The sequence below is a fragment of the Vanellus vanellus genome (genome assembly GCF_965231255.1).
Source record: "Vanellus vanellus genome assembly, chromosome: 6".
NCBI lineage: Eukaryota > Metazoa > Chordata > Aves > Charadriiformes > Charadriidae > Vanellus > Vanellus vanellus.
Window position 1 is genome coordinate 7768842 of NC_138911.1, and position 20962 is coordinate 7789803.

Sequence of the window (20962 nt, forward strand, 5' to 3'; positions counted from 1 at the left end):
AGTCAGACTGACCATAATAGAACAGTCATAACAAAGCAAGACTGGCTGTTCTGGGCAGATGCTAGTAAATACAGTGCTAGTGTGAGTCATTTTCCCCCGAAGTGAAATGTGAGGCTCAATAAAGTTATTTCTCTGTCATTATTCTGGTGAAGAGGCACACATCACTAACTTGGGAAGGCAGGAAAAGGGCAGTTAGCAGGGGAACACTATTCATAGAACCTTTTATTATTATGACAAACTAGGGAATGCATTCAAGTTGAGTTTGCATTGTTGCCTGTTAAAAACATTAGTATTTTCCCTGTAACATGACAATACTTGATCTGATCTGAGATTACTGACAGAAAACACAGATCTGGAGCCTCATTATGATATCTTTGTAGTCCTTTTCCAAAATACAGACATCCCTTACATAAGGCAAAAAAAATGTGACCATGCGACAGACAGGAACCAGGACAGCATATACTGGCATAGAAATCTGAATTTTGAAAAACCACAGTGGTATTTTAAATAGTAAAGAAAAGTGGAGTTACTCATGGTTTAACAAAACTCACACTACTAGCTTTCTTGGACCACAGATCAATAAACAAGTACATATGCAGCTCACTGGGTAAGACCTAATTCAGAGAGAAGCAATTAAGATTGATACCCTGAAAAACTCAGGCACGTGTTCATTAGCCAAGAAACACTCTAGCAATGTCTCTGCTATGAATTATCAGAGGACCAGTTTGCATCCCAGGCCTATCAGTTTGAGGGCTGACATAAAACACAGTTAAAACACCTGAACTTTCATTTTCTTAAAAAATAGGCTTCTCAACTTTCTTTCAAATTGTGAAATGGCTCAGGTATTTCTAAATGCCACTGAATCAAATCCAGTGAAACTTCTAAGAAGACATTGTGACAGTAACCTTCACAATCACTTCCTGAGTGTGTTTTGCTTTTCTTTTTTCCTCTTAACAAGGCTTGATCTCACTGTCTGGCTGAACATTAATCCGCTTTCACCAAGTACCAAACTAATGCTTGCTGCATTAATACACTGCAAATCCTCAAGGTATAAGTTACACACAATTTAGTATAAAAGGTAAGCGTAGGGCTTTCTTTTCACTACAGCTATTACCAGGAAAGCAAGTAGAATACAGGTAAGTTTTCATTAAATCCTGATCTAGAAATCTTTTTTCAAATTGCAAACACTATATGTAACTACTTGATTCTGAAAAATTTATTATACTTTGTTCTTTCTCTCTCTTGCTTCTTTTTCTTTCTCCTTAAAGACGGGCCACATTCTCTGTACAGAAACTTAGATAAAAAAATATTTCATTGAAAGTGGTATTGTACTGTTCTATATTATTCTGCAAAGATTGCCAACATGCCATTTCAGTTGCTTAGGAAAATCAAACTCCTTTAACAATAAACATATGGATAGATCTATTTAATGGCTTTATCCTATGTTCTCACTGGTATTTCTGAAAACTTGCTATAAGAGAACCACTTGAGGATAATGTGAAGACTCAATTTCTCTCTGTTTCTGTAAATATTTCCTTTTGAAAATAACTATACATGTTTCCTCAGGATAGCTTATTTACTTTTTTTTTTTGCTTTACACACAGGATGAAGACAGTTAATTGTTACGTGCTGTTACTTTGCTGGAAAGCAATTTGTTGTGACAGCTGTCAGCTCACCAATATTACCATAGCAGTGGAAAGAGAAGAATGTGAATTCTGTATTACAGTGAATGCCACGTGGTGCTCGGGATACTGCTTCACAAGGGTGAGATCTTTAATTTCATGCACCAGAATTAAATATTCCAAGTGATGTATAAATAACCCATTTCTTCAGTCTGTAGCAAACACATAGGCAGGATGAGCCTTGTGAAAGAACAGGTTGAGTAAATGCTGTGCTATTTGACAGGAAAGTAGACACACAGCCAATCTAAACCACAAAGGGAAGAGTGAAAACGTGCTAGTAAAATTCAGATCTTTAACTGGCTGCACACATTATGTTTATATTGTATAAACAGAGCTGAAAGTATTACAGTCTGGATTTCTGCCTTGTGTTCAGTTTGTGGTTGCAAATGGATACAATAAAACAGTCATTACTATGTAAACTCCTCTACTCTTCCAAATAATTTAAAGAATCAAGCAATTGACCTGAAAGATTGTCTGGTGATGGTATGACACAAATTTGCCGTATTGGTTTTCCTGAAAGGAGAAATCTAAGGATCTAAGTGAAATTAGAAGAGTCTTATCCAAATCTTTTTTATCTCAGTGGGATTTTCCCACCAGTTTAATTAATTCTCACACCAGATCCTTTATTTTATAAAAATTTGGAATACTACCCCATAACAAATTTCAAAACAGGTATTTCCTTCTTGTAATTTTCAGGATCCAGTATATAAATATCCACCAGTATCATCTGTTCAGCAAACATGTACCTTCAAGGAAGTTGTGTATGAAACCGTGAAGATCCCTGGCTGTGGTGACCATCCCGAATCTATTTATTCGTACCCAGTAGCTACAGAGTGCCATTGTGAGACCTGCGACACCGACAGCACTGACTGCACTGTGAGGGGACTGGGGCCATCCTACTGTTCCTTCAGTCAGAATGGAAGTAACCAATGAAGGGTACTTGAGCTGGCAGTTCGGCTTTAAATGTTCACTTCTAAATAAGGGTACTGATCAGGGTTAAGCGGAAGATAATAGGCAAGGCTATTTAGAAACTGTCAAGAGGGAAACAAAGATTTTTAAGGCCAAAATGGAGAGCTACCGACTAAACTTGTCTTCAGGCCTTCCTTACTTATCCCATCAGTTTCCTTAAAATCATTTTCATAGGTCTATAGAACGTTGCTTCTGATTCCTTCTGCCCTTGCCTCCTTCTCTTCTCTTCTCTTCTCTATTACACCTTCATTTTTCTTATTTCTCTATTTCCACTGCCTAGTTCACTTAGCTTATTCTATGCTATCCTATGCTTTCAAAAACTTCTCAAGTTCCAAGTCTTTATTATCCCCTGCTTTCCATCTCTCCTCAGAAGGCACTTATTTTAAAAAGCCTTGCCGCACAAGTTTTCTTACAACCAACATTTGTGCCCTCACTTTCTATTAGTTGGACTGTAAATGTCTCTCAGCTGAGATCCTGACTTTTTTTTTGGCAAAATATTTCATATAGGTATTATGCTCTATAAATAACAGCAGCATGTTTACATAAGAGCCAAAAATCTGTATTCAAATGTTGAATGTCACCTGAACTCTTGAGCTTTCTCAGTAAGGCTTGTTAGCTCAGGCTCAGTGCCACAATAACACAAATAACATGAACTCTAGTTCTTACCTGGCTAACTTGAAAACAGAATCATCAGCTGTTTACTTTCACCAGAGTAAACATATCCTAAAGTCAGTTAAACAATTCTGAAAATTGTGCCACCTATCAGAAACATTGGATTTCCTCTCATTATGTGACAGAACATAGTAATGAGATTTTTTTTAACACTATTTAACATAGCAGCCTCAAAAATTGTTTAGGGATGAATCGAGAGGCAGCTGATTCCAGTAGTGCAAACAGGGTGTTGTAACATGCCTTGAAAGTACTTCACAGTAGTCCCTTCTGAGGATGGAAGTTCATAGACTTCTGCAGCAACCTAATTCTGCAATGACCAATATGAAGTTGAGATGGTCTGGAAGCAAGCTGGAGGACTGACTGAATCAGAATGGAAGATTATTTCACATTATTGGGCAAATTATCTGAAACCTACAGAATGAAAACCTATCATGAAAATCAAAATATACTGCCCTTCATCATAAACAATCACCTACCTACACAAACACAGAATGGAGAGCAACTGGTTCAGCAGCAGTTCGACACTGAAGACTTGGAGGTTATACAAGCTAGGTATGACTCAACAGTATCACATCGCTGCAGAAACATGGGAATGTAAAGAGTAGAGCCTACAAGACACAACCTACTTCCACCACTTGGTTCAACATGATAAGGGCCTCAGCTGAGTTGTTATTTCCAGCTTTGGACACAGAACTTCAAGGCGTTGAAAACCTGGAGAAAATCCACACAAGAGTAACAAGAATGGAGAGAAGCCTAAGAAACATCTTAGGATAAAAAGATTTAAAGAGAAAAAGGTTTAATTAATTGTGGTTATTTTGCTTATGGGAGGTAACACTTAGGGAGGGAAATTTGTGGACACTTTTACACGCTTGAAGACTGTTACAAAGAGAAAAGGAACAGTCAGTTCTCTATGTTCATAGTGAACAGTACAATTAATGAAAGATTCAGAGTAGTCACTAGCAAATCTTCTGAAAGGTGCAGACAGCTAGACACTGAAATAAATTGTGAAGGCGTTGGGGAAGGACGGAGGGAAGGAGGGAAGAAAGGAAGGAAGGAAGGATGGACAGACGGACGGAAAGGAGTGGGGTCTGTGGAGTAGTGACCATTACGGGTCTTCAAGAACACACTGAACCTGTTAGAAATGACAGAGATAAAGTTAATTTGCCATAAGGCAAGGGAATGAAGTAGTTGACCTCTTGAGGTCACATGGCATGTCTGCTTTTGAGACCATTACAGGGATGTTTATTAAAAGGGAATTTGTCTGTTACTCTGGATCTCTCTTATAATAGACAATAGATATTTTAACTTATTTCATTTTTAGCTTTTGTACTGAAAGATATTAGTTCTTTTAACTTAATTTTATTTATAAGATTAATCCGCATGGACATTTTCTTTGGTCTAGTGGAGTTTTAAAAGCAGCAAAGTAATGGGTAAATCAAATTGTCTCTCACTCATTTCTGTTTTAAACATGAGTTGACTTCAGTTAAAACTAAGGATATTATTTATATCAGGAATTATTACATTCTGGATGAGAGAATTTCGAATTAAAATTGCAAAACAGAGTAGCTTGTAGTAAAAAAGTATGGAAAAAGATACGTTTTCAAAATGGATCTGTAAACAGCTGTATTGTCTGTTGTGTATTTTGGAATATAAAAATCATTTTGTTGCACTTCTGTTATGTATGTCTTAATAAAATGATTAAAAAACTTAAAAGTCCCACTTTACTATGCTTTAAATCACACATTTTCTCCCCACGCCCCACCCCCTAATTTTTTTCATGTAACTAATACATCCACCTAAGCCATATTTGCATTATATGGTCAAATCACATCAAATAAAACGCTGGTATATTTTAGCCTGACCCAGTAATGTGATGATGAAACATAGCTGTAACACAAGAGAACTGTGGATGAGAATAAAGTTTATTATTAATATTTTATTTAAACCATAGAGATCACAATCTCTCCAGAGCTGTGCCCACATCTCTGTCACAAATTAGCTTGTATTTGAAAACAAAAATCATACAGCTGTCATTTCACCCATCAGACAAATGCACTGCTCATTTTCATTTTGCAAACGAATCTATTCAAAATCTCGAATCTAAAACTGTAACTAGATTACTGAGGTTAATATCAGGATGCTAGCAAAAAAAATCCTAATTATGCATCACTACAAGCTTCCAGACTCTCACTTTGTATCTCTGACACATCTTAGGTACCAATGCTGAGGTAAATACCAAGTCCTAGGGACTCAAAGATGCCAATAAAAAGGTGCCCTCTGTATAAGCACTAAGCCCTGCCAAGCAACTTATAGGCTAAGGGAATACCTCTTTTGAGCACTGCCTCAAGCCCTGTCCAGTACCTAGACATGAGGTCTGCTCAAATCTCTACCATAAAGCTGTTTTTTTTTGAAAAATGGGTATATCATGCATCAAAAGCTTTCCGCTTTTCAAAAGATCAATGGGAAACAGCAAATAATTTATTGAATGTATCTTCTTTTTCTAATCAAAAGTGATCACAGAAAAGGCTCAGGAAACATATAAGTCCCACGTGAGGCCCTGCTGTTAACATCAGTGATCTTTGAATGCATGCCTCCATTTATATGAAACTAGCGTTGCTATTCTACTCTGAAGTAAAATCCATTCCAAATTAAGTCAACAATTACTTGTTCTACGAACTGATGGCAAATATTTCACTGTCAGTAGTTTCACTGACAGAAATCCAGAAATTCTTACAGAAGGCTGGCCTGACTTGAAGATATCTTGGACTACCTTTGATAGTTTGTAAGACAGACTTTGACTTTATCTTCTCAAAGTTCACTTTCCCTTCAATGCCAAATAATAATTTCATTAAATTTACTTTTACATCAACATTCTTCCAAAATTTTAGTGAAGGTACATGCAAGCAATGAGTATAAATGTAGTCTGAGGTCCAAATCTGCTTTGAATTATTACTGAAGAAAAAATATTTACGAAGTAATTTGTATGCTCTTTGCCTAGCTTTGTCATGATGAATAAATGGGAACTCTGTCAGAAGGTGAAAGTCCCAGTATGACATGCTACTTTAAATACTAAATTGGTGGGTAAGCTCTTAGAAACATTCCTAATAGAGTCAGAAGTAGATTTTCAAACATTCCTACCATGGGCTTAACCCTTTCCATTGAAATCAATAAGCAAAATCAATAGAACTATTCTGCCAACAGTGAACTTTTCAAAAACTGCTTATTAATTCTATTTTTAAAATTAAGGTCTGCAAAAAGACCTTACAATATGTCAGACTTTAGCCACCAGCCTACAGAAACTAACTTTAGAGGTAGTAAAAACTAAAATGGACTGAACTATTGATTTATTTACTCCCAGTTAAGTAAAATCATCTCTTTTCTTGCATCACCCTGAAAAGTAGCAAACCTGGAAAACTATAATTTATAACCCCCTGGTGAAGGCATACAGCATAGAGGCAGTACATAATGTTGAACTGTCCCTTAAAGACCTTTGAGAGGGACGCTTAATGCAGATTCACTGTGTTGTAATTAATTAAGTCTTTCAAATACTCAGAGGTATAGATAAACTGCACAAAGATTATTCATCTCTGCCGCCACATCTGTGGGGGAGTTAATACTTTCTATCATTTATTATCCAGACAGTTTGACCTTGATCTTATGAGTGTCTGTGCCAGTTGTACTGGAAGCCCTCCAGACATCAAGATGGGAACATGAAGTGCGAGAGAAGTATTCATAGTCCTACTAATTGAAATGACCATTTAATCCCAACTGCCTTTTTAGGTAGAAAGCAAACCCTGATTTTACAGACAGGCAAAGAAATACAAATTCTCACCTTGAAGCCATGAATAAAGCATCACATATTAGCATCACCCCACTGTTGTCAATGCTCAGCTATTATTCCTTGCTTAAGTTCTGTAAACCATTCCTCCTACCTTAAAACAGGTTTATACTTGCCTTTATAATTTTGGCATATAACTGGGCTCACAATATTTTCTACTGTAAGCAAGGAATATGTGTCCTCTCCTACTATTAACCCAACTGATGAATAAGAATTTATTAGTCATCCATAAATCCTTGGACAAATCTAGCATGAGACAGAGGTAATTACAAATAATAGGTGGAAAACAGGAATGTCAGGACTCTGGCTTGTATGTGCCAAGTTGAGGCTGCACTTAACTTGGGCTATTTGAATGGGAAGAGGAAAGACAGTTAAGCATGGTGTTAATATGCTATATTCCTCCTTCACCCTCCCACCTCAGCAAGTGTGTTTTGCTTTGCCAATAGGCAGTATTTAGCCAAACACTTCATTTTCATTAAAAAAATACAACTAGCATCTTAGTTGAAACTACAAAAACAACTACAACAAAAAAGAGCAAAGCAGCTAATCTGAAAAAAATCATTTAGACATGGCAGCCTTGAGATTAGTGGCTCCCTCCACTCAGGCAATGGGATCTATAACATTTTTCTGTGTATCTCATGTTTCTCTTCAATTTATGTTATTAACATTAGCTATCAAAGCCTTGGTCTTTCAATGTGACTTATACTGATAGACATTACAGCAGCTCACAAGGCTGCAGTCTCTGGGAAATATAGAAAACAAGACAGGAGCAGGGTTAGAGAAAGGACATACCTTCAAGAAATCAAATGTCAGTGTTTCATTCTGTGTAGGTGGGGAAGAGAAAGAATTAACTAGCTATGTTTCACAGTCATTAACCATTAGTTTCCTTTCACGCAGCAACTCTAAGAGGCAAGAGGTAAAGTCTTACTTCATACCTGAAGTGAAGTGAATCACTTAAGTGGCAGCCGGGGGCTCAGATGTATTACTTGTATAGCATGACGCTATTCTGTATGAGAAAGGAAGGTAAATTCTGGATCTAACATCTTTGGATTACATTTGGCTATAGTTATATACATTGAATAATACTATACACAGAGATATTATTCAGTCAGAATACGAGACTAACCACTAACCACTAAAATACATCCTTCTTAAGATAGCAACATTTAAGACATAAAGTAATCTAACATTACCCAGTGGCTTGTAGACAAACCTTTGAACAACTTAAGGAATCCAATTTTCCTCTTGCTTCATGTGTTTACATTTAAAGTTTCATTCAAAAATTATCTTAGATTTCATTATCTCCTTCTCTCATTATACAGTATTAGCATTTGTGAATGCTGTGGGAATTCCCAGTCAAAATAATATGATAATGAAGAAAAATCTTAAGAAGTCAGAAAAACAACTTTTGGTTCCAACACTGTCAAAATTTACGTCACAGTCAGGCAATAGGTTATGGATCAGGTTTATGCCCTGGTAATACTTGCCTTTTTGAACAGGCGTTTAGAATCATCAACAGCTATGTAACACAAAAGTAGGGCACGTGCTTCAGCTAATTTCAAAACTAATTCTGCTTCCACTTCCAAACAGTACCAAAGACAGCTCTGCTAAGCAATGGATCTGGCCCAATCAGTTAAATTTCTTTCCTATATGATTTCTCCTTTTTGAATAAATATTTGAATCTTCCCAAGAATTCTAAATCACATGTGACCTAATGCTTTAGATGGAAGACTGATTTACACCATCAGTGTGAATGGATACAAACTTTACCGCACTGGCTTTGTTTACACAATCTAGCCTTAACTCAAGTAGATCCTGATCTACAAGGGTGTGGATGTGTTCATATACTTGGGTTATTATGTCTGGAACTTGAAGCCCCTTCACACTGTGATACTTAGTTCAGGGACAATGTAAAAGCATAACCAAATCAATTCCTGTCTATGCATAATCTAGTTAGTTAGTATTTGTTATTCAGCATGTATAACTCATGGAAGACTGCCATTTGATTAAGCATTTCTCTAAGCAGAGTGTAGAAACTACCTTGTCAAATTTCAATATCCAGATAATAAATTCATTACAGATAATGAAGGTGCAGCAGTTTGACAGACTCAGTTTACTCCAACACAAATCCCAAACATCACCTCTAAGAAAAAACATTGTAGTTAATGGAAAGTGTGTTGTCTGTAATGGTCTTATAGACTCATGAGAACCACTCTAAGAATATTTATTTTTGTCTATTTAATGCTGTAATATTTTAGAATGTTTATTTTAAGAATATTAGGATAGCTAGTGGGATTAGGGTTGTTATTATTATTATTATTATTATTATTATTATTATTATTATTATTATTATTATTATTATAGTATTCTAACATAGCATCTGAAGAATATCTGTTTAGTTTTGCTTGAACTGTGTAGACCAATATTGCTTTAATAATCAAAAATAAAATAGCATGAGATCAAGCCTGGGAATGAACAATGTATCATCAGAACAACTAAGCCTCACCTATGAATTTCAATGCTTCAGGGGTTAAATACTCAAGGGTTTGTGATGCCCTTAAATAATTCAGTCTACGTCCTTTTAGTAGATGTCTGATCCATTAAATATTCACTAACACTTTGAAGACTGGAATAGTGTCAGATCTCAAATTAGAAAATTTCCTTTTAATGTCACTATTGCGTTAATTTCTGTCATATTATTTCAGGTTATTTGCCACATGTCAAACTAGATGATATTAATAGCACAAAAAAGGATCTACTCTTTCTTGATAACTCAGTATGCCATACAAAAGAAACAAGCAATTCTGCTTTTGACATACACAGCCCTGTTGACTTCAAAATGGGAAAAGTGATGTGCCCAAGGATACGGCAATTGATAAGGGACAATTCAGGACTTCCTGACTTCTCAGTCTAGCAAAGCTACATAAATAGCCAGTTTGAAGCATTATACAACTGGTAATATTACTATACTACACCAGTTTATTAAAAATGTATCCTCGTCTTGATCTGAAAATAAAAAAGCTTTTTGCCCATGACAAAAGGAAGAACAAGGGCTAAGCGTCAAATTCTAACTCTACAACTAGATGAAAAGAGCCTAATGTAGACCAGCCAGGTTTCAAAAACAGACAACTGAACTGGGAAATCCCTTCAGTCTTGGTATGACATCACTACATAAATCCTTGTTATGTTATATGGCTCCAAAACCATTATGCAAACAGCTGTTCAAAAAGCACTGGAACAAGATCTTTCACATATCAGGAACTTTGTGTCATAATTGGATTCTCCTGCTTAAAATATGTCACATTCTCCCGGTGAACATGTCTGTGCTAGGCAAAAGATTTCCTGCTCACCTCAGCTGATTTTTAATGAGAAATCCATGCAATTTAGTTCTTTCAATTTGTAAATTATTTCCAAGTATATGTTGATAATTGTTTTGTTTGCAATAGAGAATGCAACGCAACAACACTATAAAGCAAGATGCCTTAGTCACATTTCTTCCTCATATCAATGAGGGGACACAGTAAGGGAGCTATTTTCTCAATACATTCCAACTATTGTGTGACTAATGACGTGGCAATAAATATTGCTGGTCTGTTTGTGATAGGACTTATTACTGTGAACCTGGACATTTGACAATCTAAATTTATGTCAGTGAAAACAAAGAAACTAAAAGCACTGAGGATATCCCAGTTAAAACTAATCAAGTAGTATCACTGTGGCACAAAACAAAAGACCCTCAGCCATTGCAAAACGATGTAGCAAAAAATCAGTCACAGAATGAAAAATGTTACTAGCAGGAATTAATTGCATAATACTCTCTAGTCAAGTGTTCCCTCCCTGGCAACCTGTTTTGCCCTGTTTCCTTTTACAGGGAAAGCCCAAGATGTCTGAAAAAGGAATATTCCAGGAACAGATAGTTCAAACTAATCTTAAATTTCACATCAGTAGAGTTATACAGATGGAGAGCAATGTACAGCACAAGCTTCTTCCCAAAAGAAAACAAGAGATAAAAGAAACTATAAACTTGCTGAATTAAACAGAAACGGATCGTGTCCTCACAAAGAGATTTTTCATTTTTTATCAACTTTTATGTAGTTCTGATGACAATTACTGCATCTCTAACTCAACAGGTATGGGCATTGTGAAGGGAAAAATATATAACGTGCTGGATCCAACAGCCCAAGAGAGACAAACAAGGCTTCTGCAGCTCCGTACCCCCAGGTCCAACCAGCAGCGAGGCTGACGACATATGCCCAGCAGGCATATGCACACAGAGCACATATGTACACTATCCTGCGTATATACATGGCTGGCACACAGATCAGCCACCCCAGTGGCTGGCACGTGATTTCATTCACTCCAGGCTCTCCAGTCACTGGCACCCAGGCACATGGGCCCTCTGGAAGACAGGACAGACTGTGCCGATCAGGTGCAAGGCATGGCCAAACATACTGACCAGTGAGCTATTTACACCAGAACAGATCTTTCTATCCATTTATCTTTCCCACACTTGTTGCTCCCCAAATCACCTAATACTATCTCTTTCCCTACCTTTGATTCCTCCGTTAAACATTCCATAATAAATTCTGTGCAATCCCAAAATACTCTTCCCCTGCATCCCATAATGCATCACATATCCCTAGGCAGCAACCTCTCCCAATCTGAAAGGTGCTCCAGTGTTGACTCATCTTGATGGTGTTTCACACCTGGAAACTGGGGCTGAGGGGGGCAGTCCTGGGTAGGGTCCAGACAGGGAAGTTTCCTCCTCTGAGTCCTTAGTTTGGGTTCCTGCCATGCCTTTGTGCTTCTGTGCTCCTCTGGGCTTACACTGATGAGCCTTTGATGGGCTGACAGCTCTCCTGTGATGGGCCTGGTAGTAGCTCAGCAGAGCATTCCTTTGGCACCCCAACCTGCCATTGTTTCTTTGTGCTCCTGCCTGGGCATGCAGACAGGCTTTTATCATGTGACGTAACAGACAGGAGCCGATAATACAGCTGAATATTTATGAAGCATCAGTTTATGCTGTTCACACTTACTCAGAAGTCAAATTAAAAATGCTAGACATCATCTGTTTGTTAAACACAGGGATGTGTACAGTATCTCTCATGAAGTCAACTGTCATTCCCATATAGGTCTCATTAGGTTTGAACCCTACAATGCTTTATAAATTTTCCATATTGTTGAGCAAAAGTCCAAGAGAAGAATATTCTTTCTTTGGCATCCATTTAATGCACCAAGGATTGCCGGCCAGACAAATCTTTCTGCCTTTCACTCTCATTGATGCTCAGGATTTCAGGTTGTGTAACTCTTTTTAAGTCTTTTGGGTAAAAACAAACAAAAAAAAACCCTACTTATTTGGTTATTTTACATTTGTATTTAGAACTTTTAATAAAACAGCTGCTTTCCTCTTTCTTTCCTTACCATATTTTCTGGCTACTGACAGTAGCAGAAAGAGAAAGGCATTCTTGCACATTTTTGATCATGTCATTGCTAACAATTCGCATCTGTTCCACAGAAAGTCTTTTGAAGAGCAATTCTAGCCACTTTTTCATGTCAGTAACTCTGTTCTCATTCTTTTCACATGATAAGCACCTAAAATCATGCCTACTTTTCCAAATTGTGCGCATAGCACAGTGCTCACCTTATGCAAGTTTGCAGATTACACATTTCAATATGCAAATATCCAGTTACTCAGTAGTTTTGCTTTAATACTAACTGGACGCATTCTCCTTTTTGGGCACACATAATGGCACACACAACTCTGAAAGTCAAATTTTCAATAATTGATAAAGGGCAGTGATGTTAGGTACTGAGAACCACCATCAGTCATCTTCTGCTTAAGATGCTAATTGGATGTTTTCGATACCGCCTTTGACTTAAATGCTTAACAGTGTGTGTCTTTTTAAAAAGTCCTCAGCTAAAGGACATATAGGACATATGGCAAAAGCTAGTTAGTGCTCTGCATAACTATGAAATGCTTATATTCTGCAGTGAAGAAGATAGCATAAAAATCTTCTGAAGGACTTACAACTCTGGTTCTCTTTGGAAAAAACTATGTTATATGAGTAAGTCCCTCCAGATCAGAAAAAGGTACAATAAAGTCTATAAATAAGCTATACCTGATATTTTAAAATGTTTCTTTAGCTGGCTTTCCACCTCTACCAAGCATAACACTGAGTCTATTTTACTGTTGTTTGAGCAAGAATCACAAAAAATAAGAGAATAAAATTGATATTGTGACAAGAAGAAATGCACATATGAGTAATGAAACTCACAAAGTTTGTTTTCAATGTAAAACAAAAGATAATTTCCCCTTTCACCTCTTCAGCTCAGACAGCCTTTGGCATTTATTGAGCTCAATGTTTTGATTTCAAGTAATGTTTTTCTTTGCCTGGATGAAAATGACCTTTATGTGGCACTTGCACTAAAGCAAAATTCATTGGGAAACCAAGGCCAGACAGACTTTCCTGGTGAACACTTGAGTTTCCAAAACAAATCTTGTTGTAATTCATTGTAACCAATACTTTCAGGAACCCAGCTTTTGTTATCTAAATTAAAATCTCCACAAGTCAGATTTGTTAAATCTAATTTACTCTTTAGCACACTAACGTGTCCTCAGGTAGCTCACCAGAATAAGCTATGAGTCTATGTAACAGTTGCCTGAAGTTAGGCTCTGAAATTCCACCTAACTGGTAAGACGTCCTGCACTTGAACAGTCCTTCCTAAATGCATAATTATTTTATGAAAGAGACAAACTCTAAATCACAAATGGGCTTTCCAACATAAGAACCATTCTCATTTGCCTACACAGCATTAACAGCAGCAATGAATTCATGCAAATCCAAGGTCTTGTGCTTAGGTTCAAAACTCACTTATGGGTGGCTTCCCATTATCTTTCTGATACAAGTATCCTGAAGGCTATTCAACTCCAGTGTAATTTAAGAACATTTCTGGGCTATGTCACTTCCAGGAAGTTGACAGGAAATACCATTTACCACGTGGGCATGCCTTGATAGCAAATATCTTCAAATGTTTGAAAACCAAGCACAAGACTTAGGAGTGAGGATTTATCCCTGAAGCGTCATCTACAGGACTGTATATGTTTTTCCAGGTCTTATAAATGCTATCAAATTTCTATTGCAGTGTCCTGGTTTGAGGTAAAACAGAACCAATTTTGTTCAGTAACTTCGCTTCTTAGCTGGGCCTCTTCTAACAACTGAAATTAACTGCATATTGTGCAGTCAGCATTCACTCTCTCAGAGTGATAAGACCAATGTTTACAGCTGATGCCCAGGCATGGTATGCAGAGAGGCTCTTGCTTATACTCATTGCTATAACAGCCAAGGCCAACCAACTTTGTTATTTGCCACATTGGAGGGTCAGAAGCGGAAAAGCATAGTGGGGTCCCACCTGCAGGGAGGAGCGGACAGGACAGGTGACCCAAAACTGACCAACAGGGTATTCCATCCCATCTGCCTCATGCTCAGTATAAAAGCTGAGGGAGCAAAGGGTCACGGGCTCTTCCTTCAATGGCCGACGTCTGAAGAAGACTCTGTTCGTCTGCCTGTGATCCCGATCCGGAATCCAGATCCGGAATCCAGTTCCCGTCCATCACTGAGTCCAGTCTGGGACTGCCCCAGTGCCAGCCGGTGACATGATTGTCATCTCGGGTTTGTATATATACGGTTTTGTATATATTTTTCATTATTTTTCTTTTTCTTTTATTATTAATATTTCATTGAAGTAGTTTAGTTTCTTCTAAACTTGTAAGTCTCTTTTTCCTCCTCTGCCTCTCTCTTTGAAGAGGGGTAGAGGGGAGCATCTGTCGGTCCCGTCTGGGGTCCCTCGGGTCCCCAGTGGTGGATTTGGCCTAAACCACGACAGATTAATTGGCGCCCAACGTGGGGCACAAGCAGTGCTCCACCAGAGCTGTGATAAATTGTCCAAATAGTTTGAATTCCAGCTTGTTCAGAGATCAGAACAGACAGCTTGTATCATGTCATTCTTAGACGAAATCGTGTATCATGTCTTTAAACAGCTTTGTTGGACCTTAATGCAGTCAACTTGGTTTAACCGGCCAAATGTGTTGCAAATTTCATTTATTCTTTGTCTTTTTATGCGAAGGTTTAAAGGTGCTGTTTTGGTGTGGTTCGCAATTCAGATGTATAACACGATGAGTTGGGTAACGGCTCTACCTGTATATCTCGGGCATCAGGTGATGGATTCTGTTATTAATTATACTTTCGGCTCTACCTGGGGAATGTTTACTTCGCCCTTTGATAATTATGCTAATGTGACACCATCAGAGCTGGGGCATGGAAACCTTCTGGGCTCTGAGGATAAGGACTGGTACCTTGTTAAGATCGTGATTCTGTTATTGGGGCTCCTGAATGTGGTGCAGGGGTGGTTTCATGTGACCCATCGGTGCAGGGGTAGCTGTAGGGTACCGTGCGCTGCCGCCACTCAGACCCGCGCAGCCGCTCGGCGATCTGCAGCGGCGCGAACCGCGGCCCCGCCCGGCCCTGCCGCAGCTGCCCCCCCCCAGAGCAACGGCACCAGCGCCGCCACCGCCGCCTGCACCGGCACCACCGGCAGCCGCCCCCCCCCCACCGCAACGGCACAGGCGCCTCCACCGCCGCCTGCCACGGCACCGGCACCACCGGCAGCCGCCTCCCCCACTGCAACAACACCGGCCCCTCCGCCGCCCGTCCCGGCACAAGCCGTGCCCCCCCCCTTACGACAAAGACCACCTCAAGTCAGATAGCTTGGGGGAGAGTTCTGAGGAAGATGCAGGAGAAGGCCCTTCTAGAGTAGATCCAGGAGAGGGTCCTTCAAGACCACGACATGCAGACATCTATTTAGATGTTTTAGTTGCCCTGGGACGTGAAAAGGACATCTAGCTTCATACATAAGCGATACTGTATGTCCTTTGGAAAACACAAAAAACATAGATGCACAAAACATACAACTGTTAAGTGTAACCGTTCAGAAAGATAAAGCAGATAAATTTAAAAATGAGAAAAACTGACAAAGCAGCAGTACAACAGAAAGGGAATCTCTGAGTTCTAATGATCAACAAAGAAATTATGACTCAACCATATATCCTTGCAGACATGTAAAATCTCATCCTAAGATCTACTAACAGGGGGCTAAAACAAGCTATAAAGCAGAGGAAGAGTTGTTTTCTCATTCTGTCAACACTGGTAAGGTTTCAGTTTAAATAGAATGCCCAGCTTCACACTTCGATTACGAAAGCTACATAATTAAAAACTTGACAAAGATTGATTTTGCATTCAACAGAGCAAAGTAAAGCATATATTCAGCAGCAAATGCCTAAACACAATGCATGTTCACCAGTTCTGACAATCCACTGCATACACTTCATTTATTTAAAATCAAGAAAGGGCATACTCAAAAAAGTCGGGGTAAAGAACGCAGAAGAAAACCCTTTTAAACAGAGCTTTTCTACATAGTTCTTATTTTGGATTACACCCAAATTATATCTCGAGGACTATCTCTGCTTTCCTGGTATCTCAAACTTCAAAAATGGCCTAACCTGAGCCATCACATACCAATCTCATCACATTTTAGTAGTGTGATTATTTATTAAACATTATTTTAAAGTGAAATATAGTACCTATAAAAGACTCTTTGAAAGCAGAAGTACTGAAACAGAAGCAGTCCATTTTCCTGAATAATAAGTCTGTAAAACAAGGACTGGAGCAAAGCCTAAAGTTGTTTTTAAAAACTTGGCCATAATCCTTTATTTACTCCCACCAAAATAAAAAAAGCTTCAATAACTATAACATTCTGAAACAGCTGTAGTACCAGATACTCTGATTTCCAAAAAAACCCAAATCCCGCCTATAAGCAAACTACCCTTCAGTTTCCAGGGAAATACTCTTTAAGTGGGGATAGCAAGATTCTCCTTTAATATGATACTACAATAATATTCTCTGACTTTAAAACATAACCCAGCAGTAGTCACAAGAAGTTAGTTTCCTTTTACTTCAGTGGATAGGGATCTTACACTAGGAATCTTCCACTGATCTTCCTCATCCTGTCAAAGGCTCAGAAAGACTGAAAGTTTGCATGATTCTGGAGTGAAGGGAATTTTCATTTTAATTTCTGTAAGTCTTTTCTAGGAGTCTTGAATCAACCCTTGCAGTGTTCAGAAAATAACTATATAGAAGTGTCTGGAACAGTACAAATAACTAGGGTATTAATAACTGATAGAACTTCTTTCGCAGTTCACAGAATGCTAACAAGCAAACTAGACTGATTTATCTGGTGATTTTACCCCACAGACCATTTCAGAACATTTCCAAGGGAAGTGGTAAAGGCTCAATATTTGAAATCCTATCAGTATTAGCAGTTGTGATGGGTCACCTAATTTAAGTAGCGTAATTCTTTTTCAGCTGAAGAATGCTGACTCTTACAAAGAATCTTTTGGGCACCACTAAGCATGGGTATAAATATGAAGTTTCACACATATGATCATTCCCACATACAAATTAGAAATTCAGACTCCTTGAACTGACAGATGCAATATTTAATTACTTAAACTTATTTTAAAAGATGCTAAAACTAGCTAAGCATAGCTGAAGCACATTCAGTGGGGGGAAAAAAAGAACAAAACAAAATCAAAAAAACCCAACCAAACCAAATCAAATATACACACAGAACTCGATTCTTAAAAAATGTCCTTTTAGATAGCATCAAATAATGGCAGAGTAGCACACACAGAACAATAGAGATACCAGGCACACCATACCACCTCAGCTGAGAGGGCATTTCATATTCATAGAAACAATATTTACCTGTTTACCTACTTTCCCTCAAGTGAGTGATACAGTTGTGTGCTAAGAACGCAACAGGAAGTCCATGGATAATGTTTGATCTATACTACAAAGAAATACCTTCTGCAAACATGTGTGTCATATAGGTGTCTCATTGTGTATGTTTTAGCTCTAGAACTTCCCAAGAATATGCCTACCCCAAGTGATATTGTGCCACAGTGACACACCTGACAGAAGGAAAAACTGAAGATAAAGAATACGTATTTGTCAGTGATTATGTTAACATCAAATAGTAAATTGCATGGAAAAGTAATAATCTTTTTATACATAATAGATTTATGAAGAATGCTGCTGCCTTGCTTGCCAATCTAACTATATCATTGCTCTTTGCAACCTTCTACTGATTTCCCCTTCTCTACTGCGTTAACCATAAGCTATTTGCCATATTTTCAAGGCTCTTTATGATTGATCCTTCCTACCCATCATACCTCATCCAGTATTTAGAGGCCTCCAATCAAGCTACAGTGACATCTTCCATCATCTAGTTGTTAATTTTCCAGACAAGTACCTCTATATTTTCTGTCATTAAGAGTTGACACATCCAAAAGGCACTTTCTGATTCTCCTTTGTAAGAATAATACTGTGGTGTATGAAAACAGATACTTAACATGTTGATCAAGAATATTAAATTACCTCCTTGACAACCTGTCTATAAGTACCTTTATGTTATTTTAAAGCCATGAATTATTTACTCCTCTTGATAATGCTTTAGAGCTTGTTGGTTTATTCTCTCTCTTATAACAAGATAAATGTGCAGGTCTCCCTCTGAGGTAAAGGGAAAGCACTCGCCAAACCCACATAATTTGTTACTAATTTTGATCCAGAGTAATATAACAACAACTCCACAAGATGGCATTACACTACGCCCGGGTGGAGGAATCCGAGCCACTGGCACACACTCGATCTCTTGACTGCTTATTTTCAGGGAGTATTCAGTACTCGACAAATCATCTGTAAATAGCCAGCATGCAGAAAACTGACATCCCAATCTCTGCTCTTGAACGTAACATGAGAAAACATATAAAAAGAATGAAAACACCGAACCATAAAAACTACAATTTTTCCTTTTAGAAAACACAGAATACTCACTTCATAGACGATATTTTATATGGAAACAAACTGCATCTAAGAAATCTGTGGGATACTATTGGCTCACTCTCACTGGAGAACCAGTTCAATTACACTCTGAGCACTGATGCTCACTCAGTTCCTACCAAACACAATTCTGTAGCTGAAGCAATGTTTTTCACGCAAGCTGACTGGCCCATAAAGGGTGCAGGTTGACATTTAAGCATAGTGAAAATTAGCGTAGCACCAAAATGGCAACTCAGCCTCTCTCTGCAGTTAATAAAAGAATCTAGCTAGCTCAAGAAATGGAATTCAATTTGATGTTCGCCTGAGAGTCAAATAAATTCCTCTTAAATTACTGCCCATGCAGATGATGCATACTACCTCTGCAGTAAAAACATGGTGTTATGGTATTTCAGGGGCCTATTGCAGATAAGCCAGCAACACACAAAGACTAAGACAGTATCTTCTCAGAGGCTTTGGCAGAAAACAGTCTTGAAGGATGTATGCAGAGGCTGAGAGATAATTCTACAGCAGGAGAAAGATCTTACGAACTGTAACATCTCAGAGGCTGAGCAACATAATCTCAGCAGCTAGAATTATTCCAGGTCTCTAATTCTACCTGTACTATTCCAGATAAAATAGATTTGTATCAAAGTTGTCGCTTGCTTTGTCATTGTCCTGTTCAATGGTACAGAGAGTCAGGGAATCAACAGTACAGTGTGCACTAAACTCCCAGTGTCATGAAACTCTCATATCTCCCAAGAAAAAAAGCACTAAAACCCCTAACTAATGTAATCTGTCTCTTTACCAGAGATCAAGTGATGGGAAAATCTATTAAAACAAATACCCATGGCAGTGTCTGCTTTCATCTGAAACACTGCAGGCCAGACCTAATTCAAAGCCACCTGCTGACTTCAATGAGGTCTGGATCAAGCTTTAGCTGAGGAAGACTTTTCAGTTATCTCTTTAACAAGGCACTCAGTTGATTAACAGCCCTCCTGCCTGCTACTCTAATGGGAACGCTTTTATTTTCATGCTTCTCAGGGCAGCAGATATGCTTGTACAATCATCAGCAAGAAAACTTAAATAAATAAATAAATAAAGCTGTGTAACTGCAGCATCCACTAGTGTGTTTACATTGCTTAGCTGTTAAAGAAGATCCCAGTAACTACACTGGGGACAGATCCTCATTTCAGGATCAAGCTATCATTGTAGCAATTGAAATGCTGATTCTAACAGAATAGCTGATATTTTAGAGTGTGGCTTTCTCTAAGTATCAAAAAAGTACTGATGTTAAAAAAAAAAAAATATAGAAGCCAACAGTGTGAAAAAGCAATAGCTCTGAAGACTTTTTGAACTGAAAAAAGGTAAGGGAATCTTAATAAAGAGACAGCAGAATTTCCACGAGCTGTGAGATACAATATGAGCTCACTGATCAGAAGATATTTGTGGGATTAAAAAACACTGAGAAGGGTATTAAGGGGCAATCAGTTAGGAAGAATTGGAAGTTTGTGAAAAGCACAAACTAATTCTAACTACAGCAGCACTGTATTCCCCTCCAGGGTGACTACAATTAGTGTGTAAGAGGGAAGGAATGGTCTGAGGCCACTTTGAGTAATAACGTAGCAAGCAGCTGTGTTGCTCACTCCAGTCTAGCCCTTATCTCATGCTATGCCTCAAAGAAAACCATATGCATACAACCTTTCTTTCCAACTGCACTGGAAAATGCTGAAATAAAAGTTGGTACAAAAGGCTGGACACAGGCAGTGGGTCTTGCTTTCTGAGGAATAAACATAGGACTGAAGTAGAAAACTACTCAGAATATTTCTTCTTTGTGACTATAAGGGTCACTTATCGCACTTTATATTGAT

General features: G+C 38.2%; 1 protein-coding gene across 1 annotated transcript; it reads left to right on the plus strand.

Moving 5' to 3' along the window:
- Positions 1–1605: 1605 nt before the first annotated feature.
- FSHB (follicle stimulating hormone subunit beta) lies at positions 1606–2615 on the plus strand (the record flags this gene model as incomplete). Its single annotated transcript, XM_082485493.1, has 2 exons — positions 1606–1764; positions 2379–2615. 2 exons carry the CDS (start codon positions 1606–1608, stop codon positions 2613–2615), a joined length of 396 nt encoding a protein of 131 aa, XP_082341619.1.
- Positions 2616–20962: the final 18347 nt, after the last annotated feature.